Source organism: Engystomops pustulosus, chromosome 2, assembly GCF_040894005.1.
Source record: "Engystomops pustulosus chromosome 2, aEngPut4.maternal, whole genome shotgun sequence".
NCBI classification, from domain to species: domain Eukaryota; kingdom Metazoa; phylum Chordata; class Amphibia; order Anura; family Leptodactylidae; genus Engystomops; species Engystomops pustulosus.
In genome coordinates this window covers 64,367,938-64,383,596 of record NC_092412.1, presented here as the reverse complement: position 1 = coordinate 64,383,596, position 15,659 = coordinate 64,367,938, and the positions used below count along the sequence as shown (strand labels likewise).

The following is a 15,659-nucleotide window of genomic DNA, read 5'->3' as shown; positions in this document are numbered from 1 at the left end:
CTTAGTCAGTTTCATGGGATGGGAGGAGCTGCTGCTCCCTGCTCACAGAGGAGGAGGTCATGTCACAGTTTATGCAGCAGAGCTGGATGTGTCCAAGACAGTGAATACAGATGTTTCCTGCACAGAATAGTGAGGTACATACCTCCCCTGCTCCCTATCAGTCCCTCCATCCCAGCCTGTGATTCTACAGAACTTTATCTGTCTCTGCACCTCATGCTGCTCCCTTCCCCCACCTTGTCACAGTATCAGTTCAGTGTAGATAAGCTATTAACCCTTAGTGCTCACACAAGACAAACTATAGACTTTATGTACTAATGATTTCTCCCACTTATTACATGTTCTCTGTTCCCCTGCGATGCCAGAAGATGCCAGACTAGACAAAAAAATGTGCAAAAAATACACCCAAAAAGGCACAGAAATTTTTTTCCACAAAAATTGCTTCAAAGGTTAAGTTACTCATTGAAATAAATCACTTCAAATTAGATGACAATAACAAGTATAATATGGAAAACAAACAGTAAAAAAACAACAGTGTACTTACCAGATTTCAAGCTGCCTTAGACAAGTTGTTGTGTCTGCTCCAATGCAGGATAATCTTTCCCTCTGAAGCCAATCATTCAATTCCTGGTGCAAAAAACCAAGAAGGGTTTCGCACAGCCCCAGGAGCTGTTTTATCTGGTCGAGTATTTCCTTCAGTAAACAAAAAAAAAACATTAAATTGTAGCACATCCGAACCATATGTTTTTAATATGTAGTGATCTGAACACTAGTGATCACATTGATTTAGAATATTTTTAAAGTCTGACAAAAGGATAGAGGCATCACTTTCTATAAAAAAATTGCGTTGCACAATGGCGAAAAAGTGGGGTTTTGGACATTTGGGCGCCATTTTCAGCATTAGGAATAAGAGTTTTTATATTTTGGCATATTAGGACGTTTGGGATGTGGTGATACCCAAACATGTTTAAGATTTTATTTGTTTATTTTTTTATCCGTTTTTTTTCTTACTGCCTTTAAGTCCCCCAAGGGTACATTAATCTAATCGTTCCTACCATATAATGAAATACTACAGTATTGCAGTATATGGAGAATTTGCTATGGTGGAGTCTCATACAGACTCAAGGCTGTCATGGGAATGGAACGTCGCTCCCCGAAGACGGCACAGGGACTGGCGACCTGAACCAAGATGGTGGCGCTCATGCCGCCACCAGCAGGGTAAAGGTTGCCAGTTGTAAGTGGTCAATCCCCCTGTGTTTTACTAGGTCTTTTACATGCAAGTAATGGGCATAAAACTTTCCAAAGTAGATGAAAACAGAAAAAGTTGCAGACCTCTCCAACCAGTTGCTCACCCTGCGTTTCCTGTCCAGCTCATTCAATTGATGCTGAAGCTCCATAGTCTTTTTTTTCGCAAGTTCTGGATTTGCAGAATGCCCAGTAACTGCACACAATAAAGCAAAAATTATTATGTAGAAATGTTTTATCATATTTATCATATACAAAATGTGTTTTTTCATGCAAATGCTCATATAAGGATTTTCCAAATATACCGCTTTCTTTTAAATGATCTGTACATTTATCACAAGATTTTCTTTATATTTCGGTGTAAAAAAAAAGTGGTGACCTGGTAATGTCCCGAACTTTTGCCAAATATAAATTTTTTTACAGAAACGCAAAACTTAAATTTTACAGCTAACATGAAGTACAATGTGTTACGAGAAAACAATCTCAAAATCATCTGGATATTTTAAAGCGTTCTGAAGTTATAACCAATTATCGTGACGCATGTCAGAATAGAGTCTGGTCATTAAGCTGAAAACAAGCGTTGGTGATAAGAGGTTAATCTCCTAGTGATGTTTACACAATAAACATCATTTTAAACCCCTTTCTTTACAATTATACTCAGTTTTATAGTTGTTTTAGCTTCTATCACTCAGTGATGGTCAGTGTAAAATCCCAGAGTGTGGGCAGGGACTTTCTAACCAGACACTTTATGATTCCTCTGTGCAATGAGATGCTGTGGTTAGATTCTCATAGTACAGGGTTTATCTACACTTTTATTTAGCTACTGAACATTCTACTAGTATCTGAGACAGAGAAAAAGAGAGATCAGAGTCAGGAGATGGATGACACAATAACACACTGTCAGCTCTGCTATATGTCTCCCCTCCACCAGATAAAGACCCTATCTTGCCTGTAGCTAGTAGAGCTAGTCTCTGAACACTGCTGCTTGCTGGCAGGAAGTGCCTGTGTCTGAGCTGGTCTTGTAATGCAGGGGGGAGGGACAGAAGGCAGTGTGCAGACAAGAGAAGTTATTCATGAGAATCCGACCATAGTCAGAAGATTTACGGTTGTACCCAGGAAAAACCAAAACTGTTAACATCAGGACTGATAGAGACAGGTTGGAATTATATCTGTGAAATGCTGTTAATAACAGTGAATTAAAGAATGTGTTATTTTGTTATCCTGAATACCCCTTATAATAATTAACCCCCACTGACTGTATGATGGCCCTATTTCTCAGACTGAGCATTGCCCTGGTACTCCAACTACTGCCATCATAGTGATCTATGATTCTAGGAGCCCAGACTTGCCTCTGTAGTTGTTATATCTGAAGTTGAAGATTTCCTGTTGCTCTTCCAAAAATGTAACTTCTTGTTCAAGAGACTAAAATACAGAGAAAATCTGCTGTCAGTCCCCATTGCAATGTATCACAGAAATGAGATTACCAAACAGCAAAGTATTTTTCTTTAATCATAGCAATATCCACAGTTAATTATCTAATGCGTATCAACAGCTTTGAGATGTTATAAAAACCCACCAAGTCTTAAATGTTCTAATGTCAGCATATTAGTCTTATTCACAATATAATGAGGGCAGTGCACCAGTTTTCTTTCGTACTTTGCACGTTCTTTCTGGCGCAAACTGCTTGCACATGTATTTCCGAGACATTTTTGTGTTGCACGCGACCCTTTTGTGGCGCGGCTGCACTAGTCTTCATGCGACACAAAATCATGCACTGATTTAAAATGCAAAGTCCAACAGAAATGTTGTGCACGCCCCATGGTAAAGAGACACCAACATAAGTAGAGTAGTGCAGAGGGCGGCAGATTCATGAAGAACGTGCGCCAGAAATTCTGAATCTGGTGCACTCTGCAGTTTGCACTGTTCTTAGTAAAATGTACTCCAATATTTTTCAGCTATTTTTTAGCAAGGTAAAAAAACTTAAAGGGAACCCGTCATCAAGAACAATCACAACAGACCTGACTCGCCCCCTCACTTTCTCTTTGCTGAAAATTGCAGCGCTGATGTCCCAGCTTTAATCCAACCATGCCACCAGTAAAATTGTTCTCCAAATGTTCCCCACTTTTGCCTTGTTGGGGAAAACCGCCTTTTGGCCCTGCCCACATCACATGGCCCACCCCCCTTTGTTTGGCCCTGCCCACCACGGGGTACGTGAAACGGTGAGTAGACCTGCAGTTTCCCACATGGTGCTGCCTGCTAAATACATCATGTAGTGAGAGAGACGGCATTGGGGTAAGCACAGGGAGAGAACTTCCTGTCTGCTCAGGACAATATTTTTTATTTCTTTTTAAATTCTTTATTTATATAACAATTTTTAACAATAAGTGGAGTAAAGCAAGCATATAGACAAGACAGAACAACAACAACAAAAAAAAGCATATACGTGACATGTCCGCAGTATCACGGTCTGGCTTAGATTTTTACCGTCAGCTGAGCTGGGCGGCCAAACGTTCGCTAGTATGCCCAGGAAGGCCAAATGCAGAGAGAAGGGGGGACTGGATGTTTTCTATAGGGAAAGAGAAAAAGGACAAGTGGGATAGGTAGGTGGGGGAAGGGGGGGATAAAAGGGGATGGCAGGGGAGAAGAAGAAAAAAAAAAAGGGGGGGGGAGGGAGCCTCAGGCAGGGACGGAGGGACGGGGGGGGGGGGGGATCTCCAGGCAGCCAGGGCGGCCATTGGAAGGGCGTCCATGCAGGTGAGCGCACTATTCGCCGGTGGCGAGGAGGGACCTGTATGCGGCTGATTGCCTGAACGGAGTCCAGGGAAGCCAGGTCTTGTGGAATTTCTCAAATGTGTCATGAATTGAGGCAGCGAGTTCTTCCATGAGCGCCAGAGGGACACAGACGGAGCGACCGTATGGCGCCACAAGAAGGGAATACATGATCTTGCCGCCATAACAAGGAAACGAAGGAGCGAGCGCTTGTACACCTGGAGAGAGATCTTGCGATATTGAAGACGGAATAGAGCCGCATCGAGAGGCAGAGAGTAGTCGTCAATCTGCCTAATCGTGGATTGGACTGCGTCCCAAAAGGGAGTCAAAGTGGGACATGACCAGAAAGTGTGAAGGTATGTGCCCTCCTCCGCCCCGCACCTCCAGCTCAGGACAATATTTGAAGAGACACTGAGCTGTTCCTCGGACATCCGCACATTGTACTCAACCAGAGGCCATCCTGCCGGCAAGGACTGGCACATCCGACAGTGTCGTGCCTGCGTGCGCAACCACTGGACATGAGCATAATACCACCACAATCCTGAGAATCCTAAATCTCATTTATTTGCACCAGGAAGCGCCTGTTTTTTCTTTTCTCTATTACATATATACACAATCACTACCAATGTTTTAGTATCGGTTATTAAATCCAGTTGATTGATCTGCACATTAGTGGTCTCTAACTGCTGTGTTGTTTTTCACTATTACTCCCTTTCTTAGCACTAGGTGGCCTTCTCACCCTTCCATTTAATAAAGTGATTGTCTACTTAATGATATAGTATTCTCTAGCAGTCTCTTACTTGATATTAGATAGTGTACTTATCCCTTCTTTCCATACTTCAGATTGTCCTTTTAGCTGTATATTCTCTACACTATCGCTTTACATTATTTCCATCCACACTATCAGTCATCACTATCTACAGTGTGGTCAGGAAGCAAGAGCTCTCCTTATGGAGAGTTTGCCAATTAAGGCCACCTTATAGGCATGTAGACTTACAGCCATTTAGGCTCCACCAGAGGTTTCTGGGAAATAAGGAAATACATTTTCCAAGGTGGGAAACAGAAAACAGTGCCTCCTTTTGCTACCTTGAAAGGCAGCCCCCTTTATATTTGGCTTTATTTTTCATTATTTTAGTTTGACATCCAAATGAATACTGTACTTTGATGCAGACTTCCAGCGTAGAAAATGGAAATTAGAAAATTATTGTAGAAAATTATTGTTAAACTATATAAGATGTATCTTACCGTAACCCGCTCTTTTGCATCATTCACACGCTGTTCTATGTCAGACTGAGGTCCGGTCTCCAATGATGGTTGCACTTGCTGTCCATTCTGTGACTGTAGAGAAAGTTACAGGTTATATAACAGCGATTAAGGACATAGAGCATCATGTGTAACATTATCTCAATGTCACAAATACAGTAACAGAACTGAAAAGCCGAACACACTCTTGACATAATTATGTATTATAAAAAGGTTTGTTGCATTTTATTATTATTATGGGACCCTAAACCAACTACAGGTACATATATACCTGTGGTTTAGGATACCAAAAAAACCCTGTATCAGGTCTCTAAGAGAGCCCCATAAAAAAATTGTAAAAAACATTTGACTCGCACCTAGACAGGTATAAATGGCTCACATCTGTCCGCCGCACGCCTCTCCGCACCATGCTGTGTGAAGCAGAGATTACTTGTATCCACAGCACATTAGGGTTGCACCGATACCAGAATGCGATAGAATGCCTGGAAAAGTATCTCGATACCTATACACACATTAATGGGGCACATTAACTTACCCGGTCCTGCGCGATCCCCGATTCAGAATGTCGGCCGGAATGCACATCTGCCGTAATTCAAGAAGATCGTGTGTGCTTATTTACAAAGGGTCCCGCGGCCGCATTTTCGTCGGGTTACCTGACTTTTCAGGGATTGCGCCAGGGATTGTGTCGCACGAGATCAGATTGTGTCGCAATCGCGCCGGCTTTCATGCAACACAAATCGGGGGGGTGGCCGTTCCGACAGATTCGGACTAAGCGCAGGATTTACCATTTAAATTTGTGTTGCAAGCAAGCACTTACATGCACCGGGAAGAAAAAGGTTAACTCCGGCGGACCTGAGCGGGTAGTGACACATGCAGGATATCGGGCGCAGGATATACGTGGATCGCGACACAGTGCATTGTCGTTGGAGAGTCCGGATCGGGAATCACGACTCGGAGAGGTAAGTAAATGTGCCCCGTAATGTGAAAAAAAATCTATAGTTTTTGCAACACTTGTGATTTAGGGCTTATTTTCAGCGTGACATGCTGTAAATAACACAAGTACCATTCTAGAGTAGATATTGTTTTGATAACTCCTTATTGCTTTTACGAGGGGGACAAGATTGGCGAAAACCACATGTTTTTGGCCCTTTTTATGGCGTTCATCGTGCGGGTTTACTAAGGATACAGATTTATTGTACGGGTCCTTACGGATGTGGCATACTCTCTATGTACAGTTTGTGTGATGATTTTTACTTTTTCCCCATTACCATCATATATGGCGTTTATATGTCATTTTCATTTTTTTATGGATTTATTTTTATCTTATTCATCACCAGATTCATATAGGTGTCTGGTGCTGAATGATAAATTTGTCCCAGTATAAGTCTTGTCTTACTCTCCACCTCCTATTATGTGGCTTACTTTACGCCAGAAAATTATACACAATTCTGTCGGGTTCGCAGCACTTTTGGCGCACGTCCATTTTTGGCGCAAGGCCACAGCCCCTTTGCACAGGCACGCCCTTTTTGTCAAGCTAGTCACAGGAAAGCCAGAAAACTGTCTAAAACCCTTTATAAATGTGGTGCAGACAGTTTTTTTTTTGTGCAAACTAGGACAGAATTATTAATAAATTTCCCCCAGTGTCTATTCCGGTATTGCAGTTTATTCTATAACCGGGAGTACCTAACCTTTTTCCTTCTCGTTGCTCCCCCAACACAGAGCTGAGGGTTATTTTCACAAAGCCTTTATGTTAACATAAGTACACACAAGCCTAGTCTGAAACTCACTGACTTTAAGAGTATATTACACTAACTCGCTCACTTTTCCAATGGACATTAACATTTTAACTATCACTCTGGGTTCAATGGACTACAGACTGTAAATTTTAAAAACACTAAAAGGACTGACAAAATCCATTTTAATAAGTGTGAATAAAAGTTATATTTTAGTCACCAATGGGTACAGAAGTTCGATTTGGACAATTTTCTACTTTATACTGCTTTAAAATGCCTTCCAACACATTTATGAAGGCTTTTACACCATTTTTTGGCACTTTTCTGACTCATCCGAAAAAGAGGGTGTGGCCTCAAGAAAGGGGACATAGTCTTAGAGAAAGAGGGCGCGGTCATGCGGGTACACAGAGAACCTCAGTTGCACAAAGTTGAAAACTGACCCAGTTGTAACAGGAAAGGTATATGTGGCAATGCCCCCAGTGTCCAGCATTGACTGTGTCTACCTAGGTAATGCATGGCTGTGATGATGTCTTGGTTTTAATATAATGTTTTTTTGTACCACACTTGTGCAGATTACTTGTGAATTACCATGAATATTTTTCGTACACATATAAGCCTGCCCTACCATGTCTTTGAACTCATACGGTAATACTGGGGACACTAGGATTTATATAGCACTTGTATGTGCTTTTTAAAAATGATTTTACTCTTCTTTTTGATGATTTAATAAAGCGATTGAATTTAATATATCTTTCTTTGACATCCGCTTCTTCTTTCCAAAATTAAACCTATAAAGTTCCCTACACACAGCTTGTTTTATTGGTCAGAAGATTTGGGAGGAGGTAGATTCCCTTTAACATGTTAAGACTAAACTTTCCACATATGCATGAAAAGATAATTAAAAGGGTTGACCACTAAACCTCATGTTTTTGGTTTTTTTCATGTATGTGTAAGCGTGGGGGGCAGGATATTTGGTAATTTACCAATAAACATCTATCAAAAGTTCTGCTCTGCTTTCTTGATATGCGAAGTGAAGCCTCCTGTCTTTTACTTCATCAGCCAGACCTGACCATAAAATGGCCACAGAAGGAGGGTCATGTCATCTCTCCATAAGCAACCACCCTGTCTATATAAAAAATCATTTTATATTCAAGAATACTATTATACAGGTCCTGGCAGGACGATTAACCAATGTCTGGCTGATGAGGTAAAAGGCAGGAGGCTTCACTTTACATATAAAAAAGTGTATGCATATTAGTAAATAGATTCGCATTGGTGAATTATCTAATATCCTGCCTCCCACACACATTACAAAAAAACATGAAAAAAAGTGTACAACCCCTTTAAATACAACATACCTTCGTTTCCTGAGATTCCATAAGAATTTGTTTCTCCTTTTGTAGAAGTTGACGGATCAAGTCTGCCAGGAGCAGTGGATTTTCCTGGTACTGACTCTGCAATAATAAATTATTAGCAATCAATTAGCAAAATGCTTATGTAGTTAGAACATATATATGTTCTTATAGACTCTCTGTATAAAGTACTATCTATGGATGGGTTTATTTTATTGGATCTGCTTCTTAATTTTTGGTATCTAGCCGTTGTGAAGAATGCTAACCTCTGTTGTACCTTACACCGATTTATAAAAAAAGTTTTGGGTTAAGAAAACTGCACATAGAAAATTGGAACTCCATATGGCTGTCCATATGCCCTATTAGTAGTGGAGTAAACAAGCTAGAAACACCAGAGGAGGTGCTGACAGCAAAATAAGATGTCAACAGCAATTTCTCCAAGTTGGTGTGAAGTAGCGACCATAGAGATTATTATGTTATGGCACATACACCTCGCTATTCTATGTAACGTATTACAGGCACAAAAATGTCAGTTATATAACGTTAAAAACTTGCAGGTTTGTAGAGGACCCATTTTTGTAGATACTGCCCACAGAACACATTCCAAATGGGGAAAAAGTATACTACCCGTACTAATGGGGGCGCTAGCAATGTGATATACAACATGGGTAAGAAGATAGATGTCTGAGGATGGTGGAGTGCTATTATGCAGGAGACATAGTCAGTTGATAGTCCTTGATATACTGATTGTGGTGATAAGCTCTAAATCATGAGAGAGAGAGAGAGACTCTAAAATGTATCTGCTATTCTTATATAAGAATACAGACCCAGGCCAGTGCAATATAACACAAGCAGTGATCACCCAGACCCCCTCATAAAATGAATGGATGGGGAAGAAGAGCCCTTCTATATCCTTTCACTGGGTCAACCATAGGTGGTGGTCACACACTAAAGGTCACAGGTATAAGTCCCCATCTGGATTTATACATCAAAGGAGTATGTGGCATAATCCATATTTCAGTTTCACCAATGTCCCCATATAACTACAGGTAGACTTCTGCAGTAAATATGTCAATGGTGAAGAGGTGGCTTCACTACAAAAGGGAGCAATTACATAACCCCTAAACTATTACCACTAGACTCATCACGCCTAGTATGTATGTAAGCGGGGTAATATGAGGAAAAAGCTGGAATTACAACCAAGTGTATAGGATGCCCCCAGGGCGAGATGTCAGCCAGGAAATATTCTGAGGCAGACAAGGTTTGCTTACACCTCATAGTGATAAAGGGCTATTATCACAAATGCCAGGCCGCCTGGTGTCATCACAAGCAGGGGGGCTGCTCAGGGAATCTTAGAATCTATTTCGATGAATTTATCCATCTAAAAAGGGGTCATTCTTTGGGGGTCCCAGGTGGCTTTTCTACTGCCTCAGGATTTCAATGGAAATCAAATTTAATAACCACTGACAGCCTGGATTTGGAGGAAGGTCAATACAGGCACATAGAGGTCACACACAATACTTCATTTTGCCTTGTTTTTTGGACATTACATCAAAGTTCGATCAGCCTGTAGTGTGTTTTTCCACTTTAATTTTGTGTGTGACTGCAAATCCAGGCCTCCATTGGTTAATAAATTTGATTTCCATCGATGATTTTTTTTGTGATTTTGTTGTCAGCACATTCAACTATGTACAGATCAAAGTATTCAATGACAATATTTCATTCATTCAGATATAGAATGTGTTATTTGAGTGCTCCCTTTATTTTTTGGAGCAGTGTACTAAATTAAAGGGAGGTCAATGATTGTTGATCTAGCCCGTTAAGTTGGCATGAGGAATGCATATCTAAATACCTGTACTTTGAACCTGAAATTGCGAATACTATTTGCCTTCACCACTTCACGATCTTCTGTAAAGCGGCTGTACTCTATGTCTAGGTGTTCCAAAAGATTCTGACACTGAACGGTGGCCAACGACTGGTCTCTTGCTGCCAGCTTCCTGTGATATAGATGAAAAAAAATCGCACAATGTCAATGCCTTCTGCCATAAATAAAGTCTATTTTTTCACAATGGCTGGGAGATTCAATCAAATGAGTTAGCCATAATTCCGTGGTCCATAGTAAATTATGGCCGCAAAGTGGATAAAAACCTTATTGTTCAAGGTCTAACGGCCTCCCACTGATCATTAGAATAGTAGTCCTGTTACCTCTTACTGATGTAGCGGCATGACACCATTAAGTGTCCAAGGGAGTGCCCAAAATTGGCAGGCATAGTGGTGCGAGTGATAACTGTGAGCACTGTACTCAGGCTAATTTGTTCCCTCACGTGAACTTGCTTGACCTTCTGCACCATCAATTACAATTAGCTGGACTATGATTTGCGCAGATTCATGTGGTCGGACCCCCAATGGATGAAAACAATAAAACATTGGAAACCCTTTAAGGTGATTTAGATGTGTCGATTTCTGCCACAGCTTTAGGCAAACGGCACACTAATTTGTTCCGACAGAGTTTTTGAATCATAGAGAAATATCATGCAAGGGCTCCATTATATTTATATATGATGCAAGTACTCCTGTCCTGTGCATGGGATCAGATCAGCATGCAGGTTATTTTCCACAAGCTGAACAGCCTATTTGATCCTCCTACCAGATATCCTCGTCCATGAAGCCTGCCGTCTGCGCAGAACAGCAGACCCACGGCTGCGCGGTCACTGCTCCGAAGCCGGAGCTACTGCACATTATTTGTGAAATACTGTACATTGGTGCTATATAACTCAAGATCATTATTAGTAAAGCGGTTGTCTAATATTAAAATGTTTGCAAATGCAAGTAATGTCATTTATGCACCTTCTTTCTGGAAAGTAAGCATTTTTAGAACACATAAGGAAATGTTCCCCAACCCTTCTATGTCCAGAGACAGTAACCTCTCAGATGGCACAATGCTGTCACAGGTCGTGTGGGGTATGGCAACTTAATTCAATGGAGGTACAATACCTGACACTACACAAGAAAAGATCACTACTTTCTTCTAGGAACAGCATTGTGTATTCTAATATTGGACAAACTCATAGCTATAGGATAGAGTAACTGCAGAGGAGTCTCGTGGCTCACTGGCTACCACTATTGCCTGGCAGTCCTGGACTTCAGAGCTGAAATCCAACCAGGACTACATTGATTGTCTTTAACATGCTCTCCAAATATCTGCATGATATTCTGGATTCGTACTACACTTTATAGAAAGGAGTCTTCAAGTTATGGTTTTACGTTCATTACTATTATTCGTCACTAGAAAAGTTTGTAATAGATAACTGATACTACAGGACTCCTACTGAGTGATAAAATTATAAATTGTACAGGTTCTCACTCACCAGTCTTGTGATTCAATCCATTGAGCTAGATATTGTCGCACCACCATAGGAAGAACTTCTTGGCTGTAGACCGCAAAGGCCTGCTCCTGGAATTCCCCGCTGAGCTTCAACACCGCTTCCCACTGGCTCATGATGGGATCAGACGCCGAAGCAACAAGCTAGGACTAGGAGAATGACAGTCATATCAATGAGCGCAGTCATAAAGATAAACTAATTACATAGTCAAATTAAAGTGGAAAACCTCCAGAGGACCAGGATGGGGAAACAAAGAACATATACTTAGGCCTCATGAACATGGATTCAGGATGTGTGATAGCCTTTGTTTAAATAGCTAACACATGTCCCATGCACTTCTGTGCACACAGAGGTGAATTCCAGGACCCTCTTCTGCCAATGTGTGGCCTTCTCAGAACATGGGACAACAGTGATGTGAAGTCCTTTGGAAAACAAGTGACCTCCTGTGGTGGGAGGACGCTACTCATCCAGCCAGAAGCAGGCTAGTTCTTGGACACAGGGTAAGTGAATGCTATTTTTCCACTGAAACATCATATTATTGGAACTCCCCTTTAACTAACAATTACATATAAAATACCTGATGGAAAGGAATGGTAACTACTTCCTGACCTGGACTGTGCGGTCTATTTTTTGTTTTATACTTATCAATATGAGAGGAGTTTAAGTCCTTCTATGCCTCCTTGTATGAGGAGATCCCCAATGATCTCAATGACGGAGTACATTTTCACAGGCATTCAGAGTTACCTAGACTTTTTGACTGTGAACCTCAATGCTCCTATAAGTTTGGAGAAAGTGTAGTCAAATCACTTAAACTGGTAACCAATCTGGTATACACTGCTCAAAAATAAAGGTAACACTCAAATAACACATCCTAGATCTGAATGAATAAATATTTTCATTGAATACTTTGTTCTGTACAAAGTTGAATGTGCTGACAACAAAGTCACAAATAAATCATCTATGGAAATCAAATTTATTAACCAATGGAGGACTAAATTTGGAGTCACCCACAAAATTAAAGTGGAAAAATATACTACAGGCTGATCCAACTTTGATGTAATGTCCATAAAAACAAGACAAAATGAGACTCAGTATTGTGTGTCGCCTCCATGTGCCTGTATGACCTCCCTACAACACCTCGGCATGCTCCTGATGAGGTTGCAGATGTTCTCCTGAGGAATCTGCTCCCTGAACTGGACAGTCTGTGGTGCAACGTGACATGGATGGACGAGACATGATGTCCCAGATGTGCTCAGTCGGACTCAGGTCTGGAAAACAAGAGTGCCAGTCCATAGCCTCAATACCTTCATCTTGCAAAAAACTTATGACACACTCCAGCCACATGATGTCTAGCATTGTCCTGTATTATGATGAACCCAGGGCAAACTGCACCACCATATGGTCTCACAAGACGTCTGGCGTCTCATCATGTGTGCTCAGTGTGAACCTGCTTTAATCTGTGAAGAGCATAGGGCGCCAGTGGTGAATTTGCCAATCCCAGCAAACACCAAGCAACCTGCACAGTGTTGGGCTATGAGCACAACTCCCATCTGTGGACGTCGGGCCCTCATGCCATCCTCATGGAGTTAGTTTCTAACCATTTGTGCAGACACATGCATATTTTCGGCCTGCTGGAGGTTATTTTGCAGGGCTCTGGCAGGGATCCTCCTTTTGCTCTTTGCACAACGACGGAGGTAGCCGTCCTGCTGTTGGGTTGTTGCCCTCCTACGGCCCCCTCTATGTCTCCTGGTGCACTGGCCTGTCTCCTGGTAGTACCTACAGCCTCTGGTTAATACACTGACAGACCTGTTTGCCACTGCTCGGATTGATGAGCCATCCTGGATGAGCTGCACTACCTGAACCACTTGTGTGGGTGGTAGAGTCCAACTCATGCTACCAAGAGTGTGAAAGCACCACCAATATTCAAAATTGACAAAAACATCAGCCAGAAAGCATCAGTAATGAGAAGTAGTCTGGGGTACCCACCTGCAGAACCACTCCTTTATTGAGTGTGTCTTGATAATTGCCTGTAAATTTGATTGTCAATCAGTGTTGCTTCCTAGTGGACAGTTTGATTTCACAGAATTTTGATTTACTTCTATTGTGTTGTTTAAATGTTCCCTTTATTTTTTGATCAGTGTATAAAGCAGTTTGTGTGTGTGTGTGTGTGTGTGTATATATATGTGTTTCCACTAAAGGAATCTGCACCATAGACGTCATAGACTAGGGTTTGAGTCGAAATGTTCACCCCATGCTTTCCTAAATACATTATTAACCACCATAACCATCAATGTCTTCTGCTGGTTTGCCAGTTAGCAACCAATCACAACTCATGCCATAGGTCATTAATATGAGCTCTAAGATTTTAATGGCTACTATAAGCAATGACTATAAGACACTTATGTGTGAGATACAATGGAGAGACAGAGAACAAGGGAGGGACAGAAGGAGGGGGACAGATAAATGTAGACACAGATAGATATAGAGATAGAAAATACATTTGCTCCAATTTCTATTTTAATAAGTTTTTTCTTCTTTTTGTGTTTTTATATTTAGACATATGTTTTCTTTGCTTTGCAACTTTTGTAGAGCAAATTAGAGACTTTTAGGTGCAAATCAAAGCACAGCTGACCCCATGTTTAGTTCCATACATGCACCTAAAGAGTTGCAAAAAATCTAACACCCCCCCCCCCCACATACACACACACACACACACACACACACAAAGAAAAAAACAGATATGTTTCACAACTTTTGAAAGATACATAACACTGTTAAACTATCTTGACTTTAGCCAACTTTAAAAAAGTGGAAAAATAAAACAAGTGATACATGTGCCCCATTGAGATAGATAGAGTGAGAGAGATAAAATATTGTTTGTTTGTTAAACCATTCTATTTTGTTTTAGATAGAAGCAGTTATTTGCTATTCCGGGCATTGCCGGGGGCTACAGCTATTATCATTATTAATCTGACAGTCTGCGTTCCCATCCCTCTTTGCTTTAGGGTTGCTTGCCTCAAAACCACCCCTCTCACATCCTCTCTATTCCTCCTCCCTCCTCTTGCTTACATCAGCAAGTGATAGGAATGCTTGCACGGTGTGCTTTCTTCCTCCGTCATGCGCACTGAGAAGTGTCTTTATTTTCGATGCGCATGCGTTGCATCGTTTGCCCCGGTTGCAATGGAGTGAGGAGCTCACTGCGGAATTTATTACTGCCACAGTATTGCTTACTGCTGGACGAAGCACAATACGCTGGTCGCCTCTATGGGCCACCAGTAAGTCCTGTTCCCTCCCTTGTTTCACTTATGGAGGTTTGGAGTGAAAAATGGAGATGGACCACTGCGCTGCTGCACCATAAACAAACCAAGGCTAATTCTTCAAAGAGCTTTATTTTTCGTGACAAACAGGAATCAGGAGCGGAGCACTCACTTCATCAGGTTAATTAAAAACACTAAAAAATATGTGTGTATATACACAGGAAAAAAATACCAGAAAAATGCAAATTACGCTTGGAAGAAAGTTTATATTTGATGTATATTAATGTACATAATACCCCTTTGAAAACCATTTTTGTAAACTAAAAAAATATGAATATTAAATGACATTTTGTATTTATAGACTTGAAATTACACTACTAAATACATAGAGAGAAACATACTTACGGTATATAGCTGACCAACCTATATTCATTGTGGTGATTTCTTGTATTTTTAAAGATATGATAAAATAAAATAAATGCAGTATTGCAACAATATATTATGGTGAAATACTTGTAGTGATAAGGGTATAAGTTGACTATACTGTGGAACTATCCTGCTACAAAATGAACACATTAGGAGACTGTTTTTAAAGTGATTTTAATTAACCTCATGAAGGGATTAGTTTCCTGTTCGTCATGAAAAATAAAACTCTGATGA

General features: G+C 40.9%; 1 protein-coding gene across 3 annotated transcripts in view; it reads right to left on the bottom strand.

The window, feature by feature from the left end:
- The window catches only part of STAT2 (signal transducer and activator of transcription 2), a 44,017-nt gene that overhangs the window by 26,839 nt on the left and 1,519 nt on the right, over nt 1-15,659 (bottom strand). For all 3 annotated transcript variants that reach the window (XR_011853094.1, XM_072135027.1, XM_072135026.1), the window contains exons 2-8: nt 11,728-11,891; nt 10,212-10,356; nt 8,366-8,461; nt 5,257-5,349; nt 2,592-2,664; nt 1,350-1,438; nt 542-690 (exon numbers count right to left, since the gene is read on the bottom strand). Coding sequence is in view for 2 of the 3 variants with exons in the window: in XM_072135027.1 (XP_071991128.1) it covers nt 542-690; nt 1,350-1,438; nt 2,592-2,664; nt 5,257-5,349; nt 8,366-8,461; nt 10,212-10,356; nt 11,728-11,858 (776 nt within the window). In the remaining variant the exon portion in view is untranslated. The remainder of the gene's footprint in view (nt 1-541; nt 691-1,349; nt 1,439-2,591; nt 2,665-5,256; nt 5,350-8,365; nt 8,462-10,211; nt 10,357-11,727; nt 11,892-15,659) is intronic.